The sequence below is a fragment of the Oncorhynchus clarkii genome, chromosome 16 (assembly GCF_045791955.1).
Source record: "Oncorhynchus clarkii lewisi isolate Uvic-CL-2024 chromosome 16, UVic_Ocla_1.0, whole genome shotgun sequence".
NCBI lineage: Eukaryota > Metazoa > Chordata > Actinopteri > Salmoniformes > Salmonidae > Oncorhynchus > Oncorhynchus clarkii.
Genome location: NC_092162.1, coordinates 22,013,808 through 22,039,671, shown reverse-complemented (window position 1 = coordinate 22,039,671; position 25,864 = coordinate 22,013,808). Strand labels below are relative to the sequence as shown.

At 43.1% G+C, this 25,864-nt stretch overlaps 1 protein-coding gene across 2 annotated transcripts in view; it reads left to right on the top strand.

Moving 5' to 3' along the window:
* The first annotated feature begins 311 nt into the window (after positions 1–311).
* Positions 312–25,864, top strand: part of LOC139368189 (voltage-gated potassium channel KCNC1-like) — a 64,862-nt gene continuing 39,309 nt past the window's right edge. For both annotated transcript variants that reach the window (XM_071106827.1, XM_071106826.1), the window contains exon 1: positions 312–935. In XM_071106827.1, coding sequence (XP_070962928.1) covers positions 312–935 — 624 coding nt within the window. The remainder of the gene's footprint in view (positions 936–25,864) is intronic.

The following is a 25,864-nucleotide window of genomic DNA, read 5'->3' as shown; positions in this document are numbered from 1 at the left end:
ACATCTCTCCTGTCTTCTGGTGAATATGACTTATCTGAACAGCCTTGATAAACCAACTTTACATTCAACCTGTTTTATCTATTGAAATCGTTCTTTCTTATAGCCTAATGAACCGTCTGCAAGGTCATTTACTACACTCTATGCGCATTACATGAGGAATTATAGCAGTAACTGAAAAACGATTACTGTTTCTAATGTTCATATTTTATACATACATACCTTTCCTTTTTGCTAAAATGATGTCCCTTTCTCTACCCGCAGACTCCTCCTCCCTCCGTTTTCTCTCCTCCTCTCCCTCCCCCAGTTCTTCTATGCTCAGTTCGGTCTGCGTCTCCTCTTTCAAAGGGCGCAAGGGTGGGAACAAGTCATCCAACAAAGCATGTTACACTGCAGACATGACTTGTCCGTCGGAAAGCGAGAAAATCGTGATCAACTGCGGGGGGGTGCGGCATGAAACCTATCGAAGCACCCTAAAAACGTTGCCCGGTACCCGCTTATCTTGGCTTACCGAACCGGACGCCTTTAGCAACTTCGATTACGACCACAAAAACGACGAGTTCTTCTTCGATCGCCACCCATCCGTCTTTTCATTCATCCTCAACTATTACCGCACAGGGAAGTTGCACTGTCCGAACGATGTGTGCGGCCCGCTGTTCGAAGAGGAGCTGGCATTCTGGGGCATCGATGAGACGGACGTGGAGGCTTGTTGCTGGATGAATTACCGGCAACACAGGGACGCAGAGGAGGCGTTGGACAGCTTTGAGAATCCCGAACCGGAGTTGCCAGAAGACGACCCAGCTCTACCAGGAGGCGCAGATGGGGACATGAAAAGACTGTGCTTGCATGAGGACGGAAGGAAAAAGACTTGGTGGGAAATCTGGCGGCCCAGAATGTGGGCCCTTTTTGAAGACCCTTATTCCTCTAAATACGCCCGGGTGAGTGGCTCTTTGTTATGGTTGACTGCTTAACATGTCATATTACATTTGTCATTCCAACTTTGACCACAAATATCTGAGTCGCAATAAGTTGTTGAAAGTTTATAAAAATGAGCTTCCCTTACTAAACAACCAGTATACGTATAGTTGACATGAATAATGCCACCTGAGATTTTCGTTCAATAAGCCATCATCGAGCAGGCCACTTCGGTAGGCTTTGACTTCCTTGACAGTTTGCTTGTGACTCACGGATGCTGAATAATTAATTGTGTTAGCATGTGAAAAAAAAATGAAAAATCGTATGGCTCCTATGTTAATTCCAGATCGTAGACTATAAAGTAGCCTACGTGTTGATATTGTTTCGTTATGAGGGTGCTGCCAAGTCAATGAGTTGACAGTGATACTGATAACATATATATTTGAATCATAATCCACCAAATGTATGTTTTCATAGTAATATTGTCGAGATAATTTAGCGTGCTGTAACAGGTCCCATACCTGCATCCAAACGCACTTTTTTCTCCGTCCCCCTCCGGTAGCCAACTCAAACACTCCTCATTAGCCTGTTTGTGTCGATGCGCCTATACACGCTGAGTTTGATTTATTATGTTATTTATTTAGCGCTCATTTGAGCCTTCATGCGACCTCAAAACTGGAACATAAAACAAGTCTTCTTTTCCTATTTCCCCATTTGCCCTCGGTGATTCTCATTTTTGGCGAGTGTATCTGTCCCCCATTACAGTGCGAGGCTATGATAAAGCCCCTCCATGCACGCTTTTCAGACCCATTTCCTAGAAGCTGCGTTCGTTTCGAATCAGCTGGTTCTCAAGCTAATAGGAACGAGACCCGAGGTGCCGAATGTAAAAATGCTTTTACCGTTTGATGATTGATTCTCTTTGATAGTGCAAACGTCAAACATAGCATAATATACGGGTAGCAAGAAGAAGGATACAGGGTTTTTGATGAAGATGTATAGATTAAAATAACTGGATTGAATAGGCTATGTTTCTTCATCCACACATGCCATTATGAAATAACATGTAGTCTATGCTCAATTAGCTGGCCATACAGTTTGCTTTGTGTATAAAGATGTTAAAATCATGCATGTTGTAAAAATCATGCACACTCCTATTGATGTTGAGTACCATACACGTTTCCTCGTTGATGACACTGCAAAACACTCCTCTTTAGGCACATACACAGGCAGACAACAGACAAAACAACGCCTGCAGCGCACACATGTATAGATCCAAGTACCTGTACTGTATGTGCAAAAAGAAGTATACAAATACACACACACACACACACACACACACACACACACACACGCGCACACACGCACGCTCGCACCCCCCCATCCTACACACACTGCATCTCTCTCTCTAGTCCAGTCTAACCTGACTGTAGAAACTACGCAACTGTCCACGTCCAGTATCTGGTCTCAGCACAGGAAGAGCTGTGTCTCAGGGTTAGATAGATATATCATCTGGATTGGGTCACCTGATCTTTCCCTTTGGCAGGCATTGGCTTTAATGTTGGATAACAGGAAGTGCCTCTCTATTGGGCGCTCCAGTCGATGGCGGAGACCACATGAGTAGGATGGATTCCTGACCGGCACTCCAGGGTTTCTTGAACCGGAAGACATGGGTGGCGAGTTTGTGACTGACGGATCTACATATGATCAGCGATCAATGATCAGAGACATTATTCATAGTACTATTCATCGGGCTGTTTTTTTTTATTGCGCACGAGTGCACGTGGTGCATATACCGTAGCACAACACACACACACACACACACACACACACACACACACACACACACACACACACACACACACACACACACACACACACACACACACACAGACACACAGACAGACAGACAGACAGACAGACAGACAAGCTGCTGTCTGTGCTGGCTTTTCTGCTGCAGTAGACACGGGGAGAGAAAGGAGGGGGAGCACCGGCGAGAGAGAGAGAGAGGGGATGATGAGAGAGAGGGAAAGGTGGAGCGACAGAGATGGAGAGGGAATAGATAGGGACGGGGATAGAGAAAGGGAGAGAAAGAGATGGGTAAAGAGAGAGAGAGAGGAAGGAGAGATATAGTGGCAGGAGGGCAGAGACGGAGATGGGGGTATCGCTAGAGAGAAATAGACGTTGGGAGGTGTGTGTGTCTGTGTGTGTGTGTGTGTGTGTGTGTGTGTGTGCTGGATTCATCTTCCATCCGCAATGAAGGCTTTAGCAATCCAATCTGCAATGCAATCTGATATTTGATTGATTATCTTCTCTTTTTGTCTGCATTTCAATTCAGTGTTTTTTTCTCGCCCTTTAAAATGTAAAGATGTTTAAACATGAACTGAGGCTTTGTTTTTAAGTGATATTATATGAATATTTTACCATCTCATTTGGTATTGACGCCATATGGCTCTGGATGTGGTGTATTATTCTACTTAGCATCTTCTATTGATCCCTAATGGCTCGAGATTGAGTTTCACAGTGCGATTAATCACAGTGTCATCACATAATTGACATTCCTTGATCCTAACTTAATATAACCTCAATATAATTCTTGTTAACGGTGTTGTTTTGTCGCAATTTCTCCCGTTAACTCATTTCCAACAACAAAGGAGATCTTGATGTTTATGAACCGGTATTTTAACGATTGGAATCAGCTGTGGTCTAATTAGATTGTATTGCTTGTCAATCAAGTTGGTCAACAGAACAGTGGTCATGTGTACCCAATAGATTTCTGCGGAATGCAGTGTTTGTAGATATTCTAATAGCGTAAAACTTCAAATAAACACTGAGTCCCAAATAGAGGCCTGTCCCTTTTAAAAGCCCGGTATCGGCACTCAATTCAGCGAATAAACGCCTGTTTCAAATAACGGCAGGTCTAAGTGAATTGTTTAAGAGTGAACATTAGCGAGTAACATAAAGATTGTGCGAAAGACGATTAATGAGAGCAAAATTATTGCAGTGAATGAGACATCAGTGTCTCATTCAAGAGGAGAGGTGCAAAGAGCGAGAGAATGGCGCTGAAGCATGAAATCGGGAGTGTATGATAAGCAGCCTAGTCTTTGCAAGTCTGATCTGCGATGGATCTGTTATTATGTTTATACTGGTGATATTTGGTCATAATAAACAGTGTGGTAGTCTTTTCAACATTTTATTGAGCAAAAGCTGTGTGCATTAAGGAAATAGAGGCCTGGCTCAAATAGAAGCCTGTTTCCAATAAGCACCAGTTGTGTTCAGTGTAGAGCTGGGCGATATGGACAAAAATCCATATCGGGATAAATTGCCTGAATTGATGCGATAATGATAAACAGGACGTTAAGTTTACAATATTAATGTGCAGCACAGTTTAAAAAAAAATATCCTTTAAACTAGACTGTTTGAACTTTAGACTGTTTGTAACCATCGATTGTCCAATTAACAATCATCCATATGAGCAAACTTACATAATTTCAAACGTCACATCCCTCTAGTATAGGCTACTTATTGTAACAAACGATATCAGCAAAATACCGGTATGGTCGGTGGCGATCATTTTCGGTTTGTCGTCCCAGCTTTAGTTCAGTGATTGAAGCAAATAAACGGCCAGGCTATCAATGGAAGGTAGACACGGTGAGGCATGGTGAGGAACACGGTGAGACACGGTGAGACACGATGAGGCATGGAATTACTATAAGCGGTGAGCACGCTTTGTGATATGCTATCACAGTTCTATCACCACGGCATATATTTGTGCTTGCTCTACCGATACAAGAACATACAGTAGAACCCAATAGAATGTGTTTGATCCTATTTCTGTTCATTCAGGAAATCACTTGCACCACGTCCATTTAACCTTTTTACTGCAGCGGGCTAAATCAGGGTCACACAGAGTGTTTCTTGGTAGTCTGACACGCGTCTAACTTGAAACAAAAGTATACGCCTCAAGGGCTTCAAAAAAAGAAGACACCCGCACCGCGTCAGATGTAGAGTTGAAATGTTTCCAGATTTGAGTTTGCATCCCAATATTAACCTCATACACATCACAGAACACTGGAAGATAACAAAACCGTTTGACATAGAAACACTGGATAAACCCAAATAATGTTGATTAAGTATGTCATTCTGACAAATATGATTAACATTACACCCGTTGAGGCCACTAGGTCATTTGACTGCACGAAAGGCCTACAACAAAAACATGACTTATGACAGTCATAGAGACATTCAGTTATTTCTTCCTCTACAGTGGAATGGTACGATTGTCCGTCAGTAACGTATCTACTGACGTATCTCATTTGTGGTCTGTTATGCACATCGTATACATTATGAACCTCACCCATACCTTTTTCACACTATCATGCCTATCATGCCTACCCAAACCCAACTGTGCTGGCTCCTATTCACATGGTCCTTTTTTTAGGCCTTGTCTGATACCCTCTCTCAAGCTTCACACATACAGTATGATTGAACCTGGCTGTGTTGGCTGTGTCAGTGTTGTTGGGGCAGCGTTGCGGCCTGGTTGAGGGTTCAGACCCCCCGGTGGTTAATTGTTTGCTGTTCTTCTCTACTGTGTTCAGTGTCAGAGCGCAACCTTCCTGTCATAAACACAAACGTGACCAGAACAGGGTGTGTTCGGGTAGAAAACACTGTGCTGGCCAGGAAATAAAAAGGTAGCCTATTAACAGTGGTTCCTATAGTTAGAACAGTAGTTATTGGACAATATGCTTGGGGCAGGGTTTGGGCGACTTTGCCATTGTCGGTGCGGGGACATTGCGTTCGTTTTTCTGGGTACCTTGAATCTTGGAAGCTTGACTTCTCAAAGGAGTGAATGAGCGGATGGTATGTTTGGGACGGAAGTGGAGGTTTTCCTATCAAATATAATTGGTGTAGGTTTCAAAATTGGCAGTAGATTCTGAAAGCACTCGTGCTTCACACGCAGCATATACAACAACATCCTCCTGTCTTCTTTTAGCGTAGACCGCTTGTGGGCTCTCTATTTCTGTACTGGGTCAGTTCTCATTTTGCGTAGTCGTGTGAGAGTTTTCCGCACCATTTTGCCCTGAAGCAACCACCTCCTACTCGGTGCAGTCTGGGTTTGTTTTGAGATACGTGCTGAACGGGACTGTGGATTGTCTGAGAGTCAGCCAATCATGGTGAGCCTCCCAGCCAATCATGGTGGCATCTCGTTCTTCTCCTCTCCTTGCTTCTTTGTGATTGGAGGAGAGCCCCAAGGATTCCTGCTGTGCTCTCCATTACATCACCATCCACATCAACGAGGGGCCCCAGAGCCAATGTTTCTGTCATTAAAGGGAACCACTCACTCAAGATCACAACGTGCTTCTCACCGTTAGAATAGTTGGGACTTGTCCTAAATGTGTGAAACTCAACTCTTTCCCCCACAATGTTAATGTCCCAGTGCAGGTGATGATATCGCGTAGAAATAAATGAAATAAAATGAAAGTACGTTGCCTTTGTATTGTGTAGTGGTTCGCTGAATGGAACACTTTAAGGGGTGGTTTCCCCAGACACAAATGAATCTTAGTCCTGGACTAAAAAAAAGCTCTTTCAAAAGAGAATCTCCATTGAGAAGGCTTTTTAGTCCTCGACTAGGTTTAATTTGTGTCTGGGGAAACCATCCCTTAAAGTGTTCCATTCAGCAAAGCACCTCACAAGAAAAAAGGCAACATACAGAGGGTTTATTTCTAAGTGATATCCTCACCTGCACTGGGACGTATGTGTCTTAAAATATAAAATAAATATCCTTAATCTTCCACTACACTATCATTGATTCTCCAGTGTGTTCATTCAAAACCTGACTGTAACGAAGGCCTCTCACTTTCATTCTTGCTTTTTCCCCACTTATGAAATCCCTCTAAAAATAGAACGAGAGTAGCAAGGAGACGAGTCTTTAATCCCATTCTCTCTTGGCAGGTCTATCCCTCTGTTGCTTGCAGAATATCATCTGGCCCGTACGACCATTTGATATTAACAACGCTTACACCAAACAGGTTGACGCCGAAAATAGCCCATGACACCACACCAACTGTTTGGCTGCCAGGTGAACATGGGTTGTTCATTTAGGAGCCACTCTCAGCGCTAAGCGAGTTTATTACGGGTACGGGAGGACTCATGGGAAGGGCATGACTAACGATTAGCAGACTTCCCTTTTTGGTGCACGTGTTTGGGAAAACCATCACGTTCGGTTTCCATTTTCCCCGACGAGGTGTTGTGCCCAGGTCTTCTCGTCTGGTGTTTGAATCAACCCAGCAATCCGAACCCCTCAATTTAGTGTAGTGTCAATGTAATACTATCTCTGTCTGTTGTTTGGTATTTTTGAGGATGGATGCGTGATATCGTGCCAAGGGAGAAAAGTGGACACAACAATCACGCGATTCGCATCAACACTTACTGTGAACTAACTGTAAACTGTAAACGTGCTTTGAAAAAAACACATTTTCGTTGTTTCTCAGCCTTGAACTTTTCCATCCTAGTATGTATTATGTTTCACACTATATAAAGTATTTTGCGATGACAATGCCTGTTGCAAGAATGCCCTCTCTCGCTCCCTCCCAACCTCCCTCATAACCACCCTACATCTGTGCCTCCCACCCCCATCCATCCATCCCTCCCAGCCTTCATCATCCATCCCCTGTTACCTCCCCCCTCCCTTACAAACTCCTCCCTTCCAAAATGTCCACACAACCCCCCCCCCCCCCCCCCCCTGTCCCCCTGTCCTCCTCCGCAGTGGTAACCCCTTGTTACTTTCCGCCATCTCACTTCTCAAGCTGAAATCTGTTTGGACACCGGCGAGGCTGGAGAGTTCGGCTGGTGCCAGAACAGGATAAAGCGGTGCCCAACTGAAATCCCTTAAATCCAGTCAAAACACGGGAGAGCGAGGGAGGTTGAGGACTCAGTACTGTACACACCTATACATGCTGTTGTGTTCGGTGCAGAACCCGTCTTTCCCCACCCTATTATTTAAGTCCCTCAAAGCAACCTCGAGGACGGAAGCCTTTAGAAACCACATTATCTTCGATGGAGGGCTGAAGAGCTAGGCTGGACGGCCTGCCCCGCTTATCGATGGCAGGGAAAACACTTGACAGACAGAAAATTAGATGCCGTGCTTACCTCTTTAGGCAGTGCACTTTACGCCGACGAGAACTATATTATATACCTGAACACTGTACACACCTGTATACATGCACATTTTCTAATCTGCACACACTCCAACACATTAACCTTAACACTTTCCCCGTAAACCTTCCTGCTGCTTATTCACCCTTACGCTGTTCACATAAAACATGACCCGTACGTACACCTCTTCATTTACTGTTACGCTGTACACGCCTGCAGTATGAAGTACACATAAATCATGAATCATAGTACACACCTCTGCCCATAAACCTTTACACTGTAAATGTCAGTGTACATTAACCAGCACACAGTAGCTACACAACAACAGCAAAGACATCACTTACTGTTCTCAGAGTCCCCATAAGAGTCCACATAAACCTTTTTCCACTGTACTCAGATATGCCAATAGACCATGGAGTACAGGTACTCACCTATGCACATTAACCAGTACACTGTAGCTACACAACAACAGCAAATACATCACTTACTGTTCTCAGAGTCCCCATAAGAGTCCACATAAACCTTTTTCCACTGTACTCAGATATGCCAATAAACCATGGAGTACTGTACTCACCTATGCACATTAACCAGTACACTGTAGCTACACACACGTACATCAGAACATTATACACAGAGCTCCACATTAACTTTTTATTCCACAGCTATGCACATTAACTAGTAGAATGGGTAGCAAGGTGCACATAAACCATTTGCTGGACCTGCAATTTGAATGCAGAATAATTCTCTGGATTAGGAAGAATGTAACAATTAGCCTAAAATGCCGAAAAACTAAAAACTGTTGGTGTTATTTAGACGGTCAATTAAATCTCAGCAATTATCTGGCACTCTTGAGTCCTTCTCAGTCGCTGTAGCGCGATTGAAATGTCAAGGTCATTTTCGATTGAGCCGACATCACCGTGAATGCGGTCTCCGCGAACATTGTCTTTAAAATTCTATTGCGCAGGTCTTCAGCGAGCCCTAAATGTTCAAATCTCAAAGAATGGACCTGTTGTCTTTTATATACGAGCTGTATTAGTCCTGGGTTCAATCCGTTTCGCGGAAGATCTGCGTTGACATGTCAAGGGCATTTCCAATTGAGCCGTCATATGCAGTGTTCACCGTGAATGAGGTCTCAGCAAACGCGGGAACAATTCCTTTCAATTCCAGTCGAGCTGTAACGGCTTTTTCTTCGCGATACTTCTGCAATACAGATTGAATCCAGCCCTCAATTGTGTTACATCCATACATTGAAAAGACACAGACCCACACACCCATAAATACAAATACTGGCACGCATACAGACACACATCTATCCAATATATCGGAGACACATTCATCTGTTTCCCATCCCCATATCACCTTGGTTTGCCATAAAGCTGAGGTATGGGGCTGGAGGAATGTAACCACACTCAAACTCATTGATGGAGCTATGGATGCAAGGACTGATACCTGGAGTGAGTAAATATATACAGCACCAGTCGAAAGTCTGGACACACCTACTGATTCAAGGGTTTTCCTTTATTTGGACTATTTTCTACATTGTAGAATAATAGCGAAGACATCAGAACGATGAAATAACACATATGGAATCATGTAGTAAGGAAAAAAGTGTTAAACAAATCAAAATATATTTTATATTTGAGATTCTTCAAAGTATCCACCATTTGCCTTGATGACAGCTTTGCACACTCTTGGCATTCTCTCAACCAGCTTCGTGAGGTAGTCACCTGGAATGAATTTCAACTAACAGGTGTGCCTTGTTAAAAGTTCATTTGTGGAATTTCTTTCTTTTGAGACAATCAGTTGTGTTGTGACAAGGTAGGGGTGGTATACAGAAGACATCCCTATTTGGTAAAAGGCCAAGTCCATATTATGGCAAGAACAGCTCAAATAAGCAAAGAGAAACAACAGTCTATAATTACTTTAAGACATGAAGGTCAGTCAATACAGAACATTTCAAGAATTTTCAAAGTTTCTTCAAGTGCAATCGCAAAAACCATCAAGCGCTATGATGAACCTGGCTCTCATGAGGACCGCCACAGGAAAGGAAGACCCAGAGTTACCTCTGCTGGCAAGACCTGTACTCAGATTGATTGATTGAAAATATATAGTTTTAAAACAGACTGCTCTAAAACACGAGTCCTAAAGCATCTCGCGAGTTGTTGTGAGTTCCGTGAGGCAGGGTTATTTGCATCTGGTATAATGTTTGTGAGTGAGTATGCCTGGTTTGACAACGCGTGACGTTCGGCTCCGCTGTGGCTCCCTGTGCCCTGTGACACTTAAACAGTCATGCTGGATCACTGCTCATTCCAATAAAAAAAATGACATGGGTAGGGAGGGTGCGACACTGGAACAATTCCTGTGTGACCATCTGCTAGCTCACAACGGTTCTACCCCGTAAGTCACTGGAGAGGGAAGAGCGAGCGAGCGAACGTTTGAAAGCACCAGTGAATGACCGGTTTAAGCGAACATGTTATGTTATGTCATATCGAAGGGGTTTATTAAAATGTCCCCCGTAAAGACCTGAAATGTAAGGTCTCAGATGGACCACCGTTTAAATGTCTCAAGGTCCTCACAATGAACAAATCGGAGTGCTTTCACGAGGCACAGATCTGAATGTCCTCACGAGGTAGGCAATAGGTAGCTCTACGAGGACATTTTTATTCACCCAGAGATTGACCTATTTTTAGCTCTTCACCGGCTTCTGGCCGGTAAAGTTGGGGGTGGTGAGTGAGTGGGTTGATGCTGGTTAGAGCTCTGAAATGTCCTTGGTGGTGAGTAAACCGCGGGAATCTGCAGTCGGTCTGTGTGCCCCATGTCTTTCCTGTTTCTCTTACAAAGCCGTTTTTTCATCACGATGCCCTCAGTTAGATTAAGGACAGAGAGATATAGAGATAGTAGTGAGAGAGAGAGAGGGGGGGGGGGGGTGAAGAGAGAGAGGGAGAGAGGGGGGATGAAGAGAGAGAGAGAGGGGGGATGAAGAGAGAGAGGGAGAGAGGGGGGATGAAGAGAGAGAGAGAGAGAGAGAGAGAGAGGGGGGGTGAAGAGAGAGAGGGAGAGAGGGGGGGATGAAGAGAGAGAGAGAGAGAGAGAGAGAGAGAGAGAGAGGGGGGGTGAAGAGAGAGAGAGGGGGGATGAAGAGAGAGAGGGGGGGATGAAGAGAGAGAGAGAGGGGGGGGATGAAGAGAGAGAGGGAGAGAGGGGGGATGAAGAGAGAGAGAAGGGGGAATGAAGAGAGAGAGAGAGAGAGAGAGGGGGATGAAGAGAGAGAGAGAGAGAGAGGGGGGGATGAAGAGAGAGAGGGAGAGAGGGGGGATGAAGAGAGAGAGAGAGAGGGGGGATGAAGAGAGAGAGAGAGAGAGAGGGGGGGGGGATGAAGAGAGAGAGAGAGAGGGGGGGATGAAGAGAGCGAGGGAGAGAGGGGGGATGAAGAGAGAGAGAGAGAGAGAGGGGGGATGAAGAGAGAGAGGGAGAGGCAGACAGACAGGCACTCAGTCATCACAGCTTATAGAACATGGACAGCTTTGCCAAACTAGGAAAAGAGAAAGAGGCATTCCTGGCCAGTTGCACAACTGAACACATTCAACCCGAAATGTGTCTTCTGCATTTAACCCAACCCCTCTGAATCAGACTATTGCTCAGGCTTTCAGACAGTGTAAGCAGGGAGGACGGGGGGGGGACGAAGGGGGGTGAGGGGGGTTGTGTCGCAAGGACAAACGACACATAGTCCGCTGCAGTGATCTGGATCGAATACAACGCAGAAAATGAGATGGACATGTGACGTGTTGATCATAGAGCACGGTGTGTTTGTGTGAGCTGACTGATTCAACACGCCACAGAGTTGCCGTAAGTTATAAAGGGCATCACAGTAGCTGGTAATTACATTTTCTGCCGAATAAAATAGGGTGCTCCTGGATTCAGTCATTTGACCAATTAGCAGAAGGTACACTTTTAGAAAGAAAAGGTGATGTCTAGATGTCTAGAGTTATTTGGCTGTCCCCATAGGAGAACCCTTTGAATAACTATTTTTGGTTCCAGGTAGAACCTTTTTGGGTTCCATGTAGAACCCTTCCCAAAGAGGCTTCTCCATGGAACCCAAAATGGTTATACCTGGAACCAAAAAGGGTTGTCCTATGTGGACAGCTGAAGAACCCGTTTGGAACCTTTTTTTCTAAGGCTGTAGCATGTGAGAGGACTTAGTTTTTAGTAACACCCTGTGGCTTCGATCCTGTGTACTTCTCTCTCTTTACTTACGTCCTTGGTGTGTGTACAGTACATAATCACACACTTCCGAAACAGACACGCACTCACGTGTGTACGCAAGGCGCCACAAACACACACCCATGCATCTAAATCCCCCCCCCCTCCCCCCCCCCCCAACCTCATGCCCTTCATTGTCCCGCAGAGTCCCGTGTTAGATGACCCCTGTCTGGGGCTCCAGTCTCAGTCTCGCTTCGCCGCTGGGTCTTCATAGCTCTGGCGCACCAGGTTCTTCCCTAACCCGCCTCTCCCCCTATCCAGTCTAGTCTCCCTGGGGTGCAGACTTGGCCGGGGGTTCCTTCCTCCACACCTTTTCCGGTATATCTATCTGGTGCTGCTTTGTCTTGCGTTTTCCCTCACTTCTTCTCAAGTAGCTGTCACCTGATTCTCCTTAGCACCAAAGTGAGAGGCGGGGGTGGTGGGGATGTGGCTGGCGGCAGAGGGGTCTCTGGCTACATTCCAATATCATTGTAGAATGAAACCCAATGGGAAGTTTGTTTTTGTGCTTACTACAGCGTTTTACCAACACAACCATACATTGGGCATACATTGTAAGTGGTAGTGTATTGGGCATGCATTGTAAGTGGTAGTGTATTGGGCATGCATTCTAAGTGGTAGTGTATTGAGCATGCATTGTAAGTGGTAGTGTATTGGGCATGCGTTGTAAGTGGTAGTGTATTGGGCATACATTGTAAGTGGTAGTGTATTGGGCATGCATTCTAAGTGGTAGTGTATTGAGCATGCATTGTAAGTGGTAGTGTATTGGGCATGCATTGCAAGTGGTAGTGTATTGGGCATGCATTCTAAGTGGTAGTGTATTGGGCATGCATTCTAAGTGGTAGTGTATTGGGCATGCATTCTAAGTGGTAGTGTATTGGGCATGCATTCTAAGTGGTAGTGTATTGGGCATGCATTCTAAGTGGTAGTGTATTGGGTATGCATTCTAAGTGGTAGTGTATTGGGCATGCATTCTAAGTGGTAATGTATTTTGCATGCATTCTATGTGGTAGTGTATTGGGCATGCGTTGTAAGTGGTAGTGTATTGGGCATGCATTGTAAGTGGTAGTGTATTGGGCATGCATTCTAAGTGGTAGTGTATTGGGCATGCATTCTAAGTGGTAGTGTATTGGGCATGCATTCTAAGTGGTAGTGTATTGGGCATGCATTCTAAGTGGTAGTGTATTGGGCATGCGTTGTACGTGGTAGTGTATTGGGCATGCATTCTAAGTGGTAGTGTATTGGGCATGCATTCTAAGTGGTAAGTGGCCATTATGGATTTTGGAACGTAGCCAAATCTTATGTCGATGGTTTCTTGTCTCTTCGTATTGCGGAGCTATGGTATTTCGTCATTCTTGCTATTTTACTGCTATGAATGTGCTTGAAAGTTTGCTTTCGTTCTGGTATTGAGAAAAGTGCACACTACTAATATCTATAACAAGCTTCTCGGTGATTGCTAAACACAGAACAAGTCATCATTTGGTGTCTTACAATGATGCTTATTGACATATTTCATGGACCATCACACTGAAGAAGCATAAAGGGCCAATTCAGCCATTTTTATATCAATATCAAATAATTTCCGGGTAAGAATTTAGTACCTTACTACAACAGAGTTCTATTAAAATGGGCAAAAATGGCTTTTTTAGCAACAACAAAAAAATTCTCAAGCAAGAGTGGGGAGGGGAAAACTAGCTGGTATTGGCAGAGAAGTTTATAACTTTATTTGTTATTGATCTTATTAACCAATTTATCGGTAGTGATGTCACCATGGAAAGCCAAAACTCCCTCTCCTTCAAACCTGCTGATTAGAAGGTCCTGTGTAGATTGTGTTTTCAACCAGCAACTATCATGAAATGACACAGATACATTTTCGTTCACACTTTTACAGTGCTAGTTTTATCAGCTGTTGCACGATATGATACAAAACACAGGGAAAACGGCATTTTGACTCCACTGGGCCTTTAACTTGCTTCATGACCGTAATATCGTATACTAGATCTCAAATACCATGAACTTTTTTTGTATGTGTACACTTCAAAATAACCTTAAATATATACAGTAGAACTTCCGAACTCCTATATGACAACACTGTTGAGAAACCTTTTGGTATGGGAAGTCACAGTTACTCAAATCCACTGGGATTTCATTCCAATTCAATTCCAATTTCAATTCCTCATTCCAATTCAAAATAACATGGTGAGAGAAAACGACTTACCCCTTTTCCCCGTCTCTTGTTTTTCTGGCCCCACTTTCAGGCTCTGTCCATTTCCACACACTACCTCGCCACAGGGTGCTGCTTTCTCACACTCCCTGTGTTTGCGAGCCCCACCAGGCCATTGTTCAGCATAAAACAAGTGAGAAGTTTCGTACGGTTGTACCTTCATTTTTTCATAGCTGAAATCAGGGGAACGAAAGTGATCTGTAGTGTTCCCGAGAACTAGTCAATAATGTGTTCAAAAAGGATTCCTAATGTCTACAGTAGTGTAGAATTTGTATGTCAGTGGGGTGATGATGCCTATAATAGAGTAAACACACTCCAAGTCACGTCACGTCATGATGTTCAGTGCTTCAAGCCAAACCCCCTCCATGTCCACCCCTCCCTCCCCACCTGTAATATTTCAGACGCATATCACGCCTGCATTACCTGACCAATCCAACATGTAAATAACTAGCTTACCAGTTCCATAGTAAGCTGCTCCGTCTGCGCTAATTGGTGGAATAAATGAATTCGCTGAATGTAAAAACAACGTTGATTTAATGGGTAATTTAAAAAAAAACTTTTACGAAAAGGAACTACAGTGCCTTGCGAAAGTATTCGGCCCCCTTGAACTTTGCGACCTTTTGCCACATTTCAGGCTTCAAACATAAAGATATAAAACTGTATTTTTTTGTGAAGAATCAACAACAAGTGGGACACAATCATGAAGTGGAACGATATTTATTGGATATTTCAAACTTTTTTGACAAATCAAAAACTGAAAAATTGGGCGTGCAAAATTATTCAGCCCCCTTAAGTTAATACTTTGTAGCGCCACCTTTTGCTGCGATTACAGCTGTAAGTCGCTTGGGGTATGTCTCTATCAGTTTTGCACATCGAGAGACTGACATTTTTTCCCATTCCTCCTTGCAAAACAGCTCGAGCTCAGTGAGGTTGGATGGAGAGCATTTGTGAACAGCAGTTTTCAGTTCTTTCCACAGATTCTCGATTGGATTCAGGTCTGGACTTTGACTTGGCCATTCTAACACCTGGATATGTTTATTTTTGAACCATTCCATTGTAGATTTTGCTTTATGTTTTGGATCATTGTCTTGTTGGAAGACAAATCTCCGTCCCAGTCTCAGGTCTTTTGCAGACTCCATCAGGTTTTCTTCCAGAATGGTCCTGTATTTGGCTCCATCCATCTTCCCATCAATTTTAACCATCTTCCCTGTCCCTGCTGAAGAAAGGCAGGCCCAAACCATGATGCTGCCACCACCATGTTTGACAGTGGGGATGGTGTGTTCAGCTGTGTTGCTTTTACGCCAAACATAACGTTTTGCATTGTTGCCAAAAAGTTCAATTTTGGTTTTATCTGACCAGAGCACCTTCTTCCACATGTTTGGTGTGTCTCCCAGGTGGCTTGTGGCAAACCTTAAACAACACTTTTTATGGATATCTTTAAGAAATGGCTTTCTTCTTGCCACTCTTCCATAAAGGCCAGATTTGTGCAATATACGACTGATTGTTGTCCTATGGACAGAGTCTCCCACCTCAGCTGTAGATCTCTGCAGTTCATCCAGAGTGATCATGGGCCTCTTGGCTGCATCTCTGATCAGTCTTCTCCTTGTATGAGCTGAAAGTTTAGAGGGACGGCCAGGTCTTGGTAGATTTGCAGTGGTCTGATACTCCTTCCATTTCAATATTATCGCTTGCACAGTGCTCCTTGGGATGTTTAAAGCTTGGGAAATCTTTTTGTATCCAAATCCGGCTTTAAACTTCTTCACAACAGTATCTCGGACCTGCCTGGTGTGTTCCTTGTTCTTCATGATGCTCTCTGCGCTTTTAACGGACCTCTGAGACTATCACAGTGCAGGTGCATTTATACGGAGACTTGATTACACACAGGTGGATTGTATTTATCATCATTAGTCATTTAGGTCAACATTGGATCATTCAGAGATCCTCACTGAACTTCTGGAGAGAGTTTGCTGCACTGAAAGTAAAGGGGCTGAATAATTTTGCACGCCAAATTTTTCAGTTTTTGATTTGTTAAAAAAGTTTGAAATATCCAATAAATGTCGTTCCACTTCATGATTGTGTCCCACTTGTTGTTGATTCTTCACAAAAAAATACAGTTTTATATCTTTATGTTTGAAGCCTGAAATGTGGCAAAAGGTCGCAAAGTTCAAGGGGGCCGAATACTTTCGCAAGGCACTGTATATGAACCTGTACTTTTGGGGGGGGGGGGGGGGGGGGGTTGAACTTGTTGTTCAGGACATTATTATGCTGGATGGAAACACTGGAATGGGGTTGGAATGAATAAGGGGTTCTGTTTAATCTCTGGTTGAAGTAGAAAGTCAAATTTAAAACGTACTGTTAAACAGTTACTTTAGTAATGATGATGACGAAGAAGATTTTAATAATAATAATGATGATGATGATGATGATGATGATGATGATGCACTTGGTCTAACTCAAATCCTTGTCACCGACTCAAGGTTAAACCCAAAGTCAAAGCTTTTACACCAAGAAGGTACTTCATATAACTCTTCATATAAGGTTTCAGTCATACCCCCTTAAGATAATACATCAATGAACCACTTGGCAGGTAGCCTAGCGATTAAGAGCGTTGGGTTTGAATTCCCGAGCCGGCAAGGTGGAAAAATCTGCTGTTCTGCCCTTGAGCAAGATACTGACTTAGGAATGGTACTCAAGTGCAGAACGGCACTTTTCCAGCTCAGGGATTCAAACCAGAAACCTTGCCAATACTGGCCCAATGCCTGTAACCGCGAGGCTACCTGCCAAGTGGTTCATGTATTATCTTAAGGGGGTATGACTGAAACCTTATATGAAGAGTTATATGAAGTACCTTCTTGGTTTAAAAGCAACAGCAACTGCTTCCCGGGCGCCGATGATGTCGATGAAGGCACCCCCCCCCCCCCCGCACCTCTCTGATTCAGAGGTTGGGTTAAATGTGGGAAACACATTTCAGTTGAATACATTTAAGTTGTAAAGCTGACCAGGTATCCCCCTTTCCCTTCCCTAAAATGTAACCTACCGTACAAGTTGCCCTTGACGAGCAGATATCATAGCCGACTGCGGTTGTGTCATTGCCGATATGCTTTAAACTCTTGAAGGAAAGATCCTACACGAAATCGAATTGATGGTGGTTATACCGTAGTAACAATGATCCAATATCAGAATAATGGAACACGGTGTTCTGTTAATAATGGAACACGGTGTTCTGTTAATAATGGAACACAGTGTTATGTTAATAATGGAACACAGTGTTATATTAATAATGGAACACAGTGTTATGTTAATAATGGAACACAGTGTTATGTTAATAATGGAACACAGTCTTATGTTAATAATGGAACACGGTGTTCTGTTAATAATGGAACACAGTGTTATGTTAATAATGGAACACATTGTTATGTTAATAGTGGAACACAGTGTTATGTTAATAATGGAACACAGTGTTATGTTAATAATGGAACACAGTGTTATGTTAATAATGGAACACAGTGTTCTGTTAATAATGGAACACAGTGTTATGTTAATAGTGGAACACAGTGTTATGTTAATAATGGAACACAGTGTTATGTTAATAATGGAACACAGTGTTATGTTAATAATAGAACACAGTGTTATGTTAATAATGGAACACAGTGTTATGTTAATAGTGGAACACAGTGTTATGTTAATAATGGAACACAGTTTTATGTTAATAATGGAACACAGTGTAATGTTAATAATGGGACACATTGTTATGTTAATAACGGAACACAGGCGATATGTTCATTTAAGTCATTTCTCTATCGTACACTCAAGGTCATTCGAAATACACCTACATCAATTTAGCACTTTTACATTCATTTGACATGATTGTCCAGCCAAAATATTATCACTATTTGACAGAGCCTCACTTCCTAAAACACGGCCATGTGAGGCAGTGGAGGAGCAGTATTTGGCTGTTGATCCCTGTCCTTGGTGCTGAAAGGAGAGAAGGTCTCGCTAAAGCAGTGGTTGTCATGGTGACACAGGCAGGCCCTGGTAATACTGTAATGATAAAGCTCTTCTGGATTGTGCCGCAGTAAACACTGCCACTAGGGTCCCGTTAAAAAAGCACCACACGAGCTGCATGCAAAACGGCTAACGGCTATGGGCTCTTGCCTATTTCTCCTCAGTCTCTCTGAGTATGTCACTTCATTCATTTACTCCTTAGTTCATTCATTCACTCTTTCTGTCTCTTTCTCCCTCTCTCGGGGTCACTCACTCCTTCATCATTCTTGGCTTGAATATTTTGTCACCCTCTCTCTTGACTGGGGAAATGGTTGACTTCTCCATTTAGCTTTTTTTCCCCTCCCTCCCAGTCTCTCTCTCACCCACCCTTTATTTTCTTCCTTACAGCCATTTGCCCCCTCGCTTCATTCCATCCCCACACAATCTCATCTCTCTCATAAACTCCCTTGAACACTTTCTCTTTTTCATTGTCCATTTCTCATTTCTCTCTCTCTCTCTCTCTCTCTGTCACTCTCTCTCTCTCTCTCTCTCTCTCTCTCTCTCTCTCTCTCTCTCTCTTTCTCTCTCTCTTTCTCTCTCTCTCTCTCTAGCTCTCTCTCATTCTCTTTCTCTCTCTGTATCTCCCTCTCTCTCTCTAGCTCTTTGTCTCTCTCTGTTTTGAATTTATGTTGATGCTCTTTCTCAATCTAATTGCAGAGAGACTCTATTGAGGCTTGAAGGTCATTGGACTAGGTACATGCACTGTATATAACATGTTATTCCCACAGAGAACCTTAGATCATAGTATACTAACTCACTGTGCTCTCTCAATGTCCGTCCAAAGATTGCTGTGTGAGTCCATATGGACTTTCTGTGCTGTCCAGAATCCTCCACCCCACTCCTTTCCTCCACTCTATCAAGGGGATGCCTTGGTCCATGTCATTATGATGCAGTAAAGAGAGGCATGAGGAGAGAAGAAAAAGAGAGAGGGATGAGGCAGACAACAGAGAGAAAGAGCCTCTGGAGATAAATAAGTGTGAAGTGCTACTCCACCTTTCATACTCCCTCCCTCCCTCCCTCCCTCCCTCCCTCCCTCCCTCCCTCCCTCCCTCCCTCCCACTCCTCCTCTTTTCCTTCTCTTCTCCTCTCCCATTCTCTCTCTCCATCTCTCTCTCCTCCCTCTGCCCATCTTTCACGGTTACCTCAATGCGGTGTTCATGTAGCTACAAGTCTCTATCTACGATCTGCGAGTGTTGCCCACACCTTCCTCCTTCCCGCCCATAGGCTGTTAGTATTTTTCTACTAGACACACACATGCTCACATGCTCACATGCACGCACGCACGCACGCACGCACGCACGCACGCACGCACACACACACACACACACACACCTGCATTCATAAAGACTTGATGAATAGCTTGAAGTACAGTACATTTCATTAGCGGTCACGCCACGTGAGTATTTCAATGTATCATCACTCCACAAGCACAGTAGAATACCTTCACAACATACTATACGTAATCTGGATTGACTGAAGTGATGGATGTATCTATTGATCTGGTGTACAGAGCTACATTTTATTCAGTGAGGAAATGAGGCATTGCTAATGTGTACTATCACTACGGTATGAGCGTTATAGCTGATACAGCTACTACTGTGACGGTGTAAGTCACATTTTTCAAAACGACTGGCAAAAGCGCTGCTTTAACCCTTTTTTAAATTCCACCTTCGTTTATATGACTTGCAGTATACTGTGGGGTCTAACTTTACTGTAAACACGTTCAGGTTGTTGCGTAGTATACCAACCTTTGTTTCACCTTGAAATATTCTGCTGTATTTATTGTGGTTGTGGTTAAAGATTTGTTCAAGGCACACTTTACTACTATTGGATTTATGTATTGTAGTAGACCCCATTACCTTTTAAACAATTGCAGTGTAGGCTATGCGGGAAATTGGTCAACGATTGTTGGTAAAAGATAGGTATTTAAAAAAAAAAATCTCTTTCCCTCTGTAACGTTCGTTGTCCTCGTCTGAGGAGGAGTAGGAGAGATCGGACCAATATTTAGCGTGGTACGTGTCCATGTTCACATTTATCAAACAGAGAACACTAAACAAAATGACAACGGCGAATGAAACGAAACAGTTCTGTAAGGTGACATACACCAAACAGAAAACAACTACCCACAAATCAAGTGGGAAAAACAGGCTACCTAAATATGGTTCTCAATCAGAGACAACGATTGACAGCTGCCTCTGATTGAGAACCATACCAGGCCAAACACATAGAAAACCAAAACTAGAACACATAGAATGCCCACCCCAACTCACGCCCTGACCAACCTAAATAAGAAACATAACAAAGGAACTAAGGTCAGGACGTGACACCCTCTTTCTCTCTTTTCCTGTCTTCCCTGGTGTTGAATGTTGTATTTTTACCACTATGGTCTGCCAGTTAGTATCCATTCTTTTTTTTTTTTTTTTTACCTTAGCCTGGACTAATGCCTAGCCTATCCTAGCCTAGCCCTGCACATGCCTAGGCTAACTTACCCCTGCGCTAGGCCTGGTTGAATAACTAGCCGAGCCCTGGACCAATGTCTAGCCTCAGCTATGCTAGCACTGCACTAACGCCTATCTTTATACTAGCCTAGCCTAACCCAACACTAACGCGTCCTGCACGGCTTAAGTGGTACAGGCGCGAGAGAAGGTTCCCGATTGTCCGGCCTTGTCCTCTGGTAACGCATCCATTTATCTTGTGTGTTTTGCTCCTGGTTTTATCCTTTGTTGTCCTCTATTCCATGTATATCCTCTTAACCCCCCTCTCATGTTCTCCTGTCCTTGTTACATCAACTGGTCCCCCCCCGCTCCCTCCTTTCTGTCTGCCCCCCTCTGTCTCCCCACCTGTGCAACCTACATAACATTTTTCTGTGTTAGGCTCTTTTTGGCGGTGTGTGTGTAGCCAAGTGTACTGTGTGCATGTGTGTGTATGAGAGAGATAAGTTGAGAGAGACAGAAAGAGACAAACAAACCGAGAAGGAAAATGCCTCTCAGGCAACGCTTGTATAGCGTGATGGTAAATCTACTGTGTAATGTTTTTCCAATGTACATGATTATGATGATGACCATAAAGTGCTATGAGTAACACTACTTCTAGTGGTATTGCTAACAACCATCATCATCACCATCCTCATCGCCATCGTCGTCATCGCCATCGCCGTCATCATTGTCATCCCCATCATCTCCACCGTCATCATCTCAGAACCCGAATCGCGTTTCTAGTCCAACTAGAAGAAAGTCTTGCCTCCACCGTCGTCACCACCACCAACGCCATTGGATGGAAACACTCTGCTCTGCTTAGTACCACCACGGTGTGTACTGTCCTCAGCCAATGAGAGAGCGCTGTGTGCAGGTCCCTGGTTCCTCCTAGTTCCATGGGATGGGGGTGGCGGATGGAGATGATTGAGGAATACAGCTCTCCGTACGTGTGTGTGCTCGTGTTTGTGTGTGTTAATGTGTGTGTGTGTGTGTTTATTTGTGTGTGTGTTTGTTTGTGTGTGTGTGTGTATGTATGTGTTTATGCATGTTATAGAGGAGGGGGAGCACTGCATCAATCTGGAAAAGGTAGGTCAGACAGAGTGGAGAGAAACATGGCAGAGGAGAAAGGAGGGAGAGAAAGGAAGATAAGAAGATTGGAGAGAAATGGGGGATGAGAAAAGAGGGGGAAGAACAGAAGGTACATAAGGTAGAGAGGCCAGGACATGGGGCGTCAGACAGACGTAGAGACAGAGACGTGAAGAGAGACTTGGAAGGGACAAAGAGCCAAAAGACTATTGTTGCTTGGGTCCCATCCTGAATGAATTGGTGTGTTCAGTGTTACCCATCCCTGACTTCTCTTTCACAGGCTCTTTAAAATTCAAGAATGAAAGGAAGCATTGTATTTCAGATCCCCACTCAGACGTAGAAACAATACGCACATTTCTCTCCATTCATATGGTCTGCCTATATGGTCATCCATAATTACTGTTGTGCCAATCAAATGCAGCGATACTGGCATATCCTTTAAGTGTATGTATATTTTTTTGTTTTATGGCTTTCCAAGAAGGTCACTCGCTACTGTGAGATGCTACTGCTTTTCAGCTAATCTCTGCTATACAGAACATAACTTATGTTCCTTTTCTTCAGATTTTCTCTACAGATATAGATATGTATCTTCTGATTCTAAATGTGGATTGATTTGAGTTTAGTGAAAAAATTTGTAGCCCTATAAAATGTCCTTTTGCCCTCATGGGGGGAATGTTATTCATATTTTTTCATAATTTCGTAATGAATCAACATTATTTAAAATAGACAACCTAAAATCCAGTGTTTCTATGTCAAGCTTCATACAAAAAAAACAAAAAAACGAATTATCACATTTGAATACTTTCCGAATGTATGCCAACAAAATATACCGCCTCAGTGAGTAAGTGAGGAAAAAGAGAGGACAGCGAAGAAAATAAAGAGACTCTCTTTTTCCAAAACTGAGTCACCATCTCGTTATAAGAAACGGTCTGGGCAGATTGAATATCTCAGTGCCGGGATGCTTTAATAACTTTGCCCGTTTGTTCTTTGTTTTTGCTCTCTGTCCAAGAAATGAGTCCCGGAGGACAGAGAGAGTTTTGGAAAAGAAATGAGCTAGGCTGTAGTTCTGTTTGTAGTTAGGGGTATTCTCCTGAGGCAGAGAGAAAGGGAGGCAGTGTCCAAACAGCAATTGAAGTACACTAATGACACTCAGTGCTTTTTAGTGTATCCCATTGCTTTCTTGTCAGTGGTGTATAGGATGTCATTTTGTCAAAATGGTCAGGAGATTCCATCTTATTTAGGCTCGTGGCTAATGTTTAACTCCCATCCCCAAACTGAAAGGCAGACACACCATTTACCAGATGCTTTTAAAATCGAATCAAATCACATTGAGTGCATGCATTTCTTGTAAACGTAAGTGATCACTGTGGGAATTGAACTCATGACCTTGGTCACACGCTCACCAACTGAGCCACACAGGATCACTAGGACCACTCTAACCAGATATGGTTTATTGCAGAAATGCAAAAAGTATACAAACAGACAATCATAACATACAGTGCCTTGCGAAAGTATTCGGCCCCCTTGAACTTTGCGACCTTTTGCCACATTTCAGGCTTCAAACATAAAGATATAACACTGTATTTTTTTGTGAAGAATCAACAACAAGTGGGACACAATCATGAAGTGGAACGACATTTATTGAATATTTCAAACTTTTTTAACAAATCAAAAACTGAAAAATTGGGCGTGCAAAATTATTCAGCCCCCTTAAGTTAATACTTTGTAGCGGCACCTTTTGCTGCGATTACAGCTGTAAGTCGCTTGGGGTATGTCTCTATCAGTTTTGCACATCGAGAGACTGACATTTTTTCCCATTCCTCCTTGCAAAACAGCTCGAGCTCAGTGAGGTTGGATGGAGAGCATTTGTGAACAGCAGTTTTCAGTTCTTTCCACAGATTCTCGATTGGATTCAGGTCTGGACTTTGACTTGGCCATTCTAACACCTGGATATGTTTATTTTTGAACCATTCCATTGTAGATTTTGCTTTATGTTTTGGATCATTGTCTTGTTGGAAGACAAATCTCCGTCCCAGTCTCAGGTCTTTTGCAGACTCCATCAGGTTTTCTTCCAGAATGGTCCTGTATTTGGCTCCATCCATCTTCCCATCAATTTTAACCATCTTCCCTGTCCCTGCTGAAGAAAAGCAGGCCCAAACCCTGATGCTGCCACCACCATGTTTGACAGTGGGGATGGTGTGTTCAGGGTGATGAGCTGGGTTGCTTTTACGCCGAACATAACGTTTTGCATTGTTGCCAAAAAGTTCAATTTTGGTTTCATCTGACCAGAGCACCTTCTTCCACATGTTTGGTGTGTCTCCCAGGTGGCTTGTGGCAAACTTTAAACGACACTTTTTATGGATATCTTTAAGAAATGGCTTTCTTCTTGCCACTCTTCCATAAAGGCCAGATTTGTGCAATATACGACTGATTGTTGTCCTATGGACAGAGTCTCCCACCTCAGCTGTAGATCTCTGCAGTTCATCCAGAGTGATCATGGGCCTCTTGGCTGCATCTCTGATCAGTCTTCTCCTTGTATGAGCTGAAAGTTTAGAGGGACGGCCAGGTCTTGGTAGATTTGCAGTGGTCTGATACTCCTTCCATTTCAATATTATCGCTTGCACAGTGCTCCTTGGGATGTTTAAAACTTGGGAAATCTTTTTGTATCCAAATCCAGCTTTAAACTTCTTCACAACAGTATCTCGGACCTGCCTGGTGTGTTCCTTGTTCTTCATGATGCTCTCTGCGCTTTTAACGGACCTCTGAGACTATCACAGTGCAGGTGCATTTATACGGAGACTTGATTACACACAGGTGGATTGTATTTATCATCATTAGTCATTTAGGTCAACATTGGATCATTCAGAGATCTTTACTGAACTTCTGGAGAGAGTTTGCTGCACTGAAAGTAAAGGGGCTGAATAATTTTGCACGCCCAATTTTTCAGTTTTTGATTTGTTAAAAAAGTTTGAAATATCCAATAAATGTCGTTCCACTTCATGATTGTGTCCCACTTGTTGTTGATTCTTCACAAAAAAATACAGTTTTATATCTTTATGTTTGAAGCCTTAAATTTGGCAAAAGGTCGCAAAGTTCAAGGGGGCCGAATACTTTCGCAAGGCACTGTATACTAGGCTAGTGGGTACAGCAAATGACAGATTATACAAAGACCCTAAAAGACACATATTGATTGTTTTAACAGCTTTCTTATTAGAATAATTTAGAATGGTCTTAATGTACTGTTTGAATTCCTTATAGAAAATGAATTTACATTTATGAATATGACATTTTCCATTAGCACAATTAGAAATCATGAGGTAAAATTGTTTTTCTTTATCCTTATTATAGTTAAGGAAACCGAGCAACACATTCTCATATAAAAATTTAAAAAAAGTAATCAAGAATATTGACAATTATAAAACTATTAATATCTATCCATAATTTCTTTACATGGAGACAATGCTAAAATAAATGCAAAACTGTTTCTGGATGCTCAACACAAAAAGTACAGTTAATGTTAATGTCTTTGTTGAGTTTCTTCAGGTAATGATTCGCTTGGTAATACTTATGGATCATTCTGAAAGAGACCTCTTTGACCTTGTTAACAAGCAGGTATTTTGTGTGGTAATAACCAGACTTTTTCCCAACAGATATTATTGACAAATGTATTCCAGTAAATTGTGACAAGGAAGGGATACAATATCCCTTTGAAATA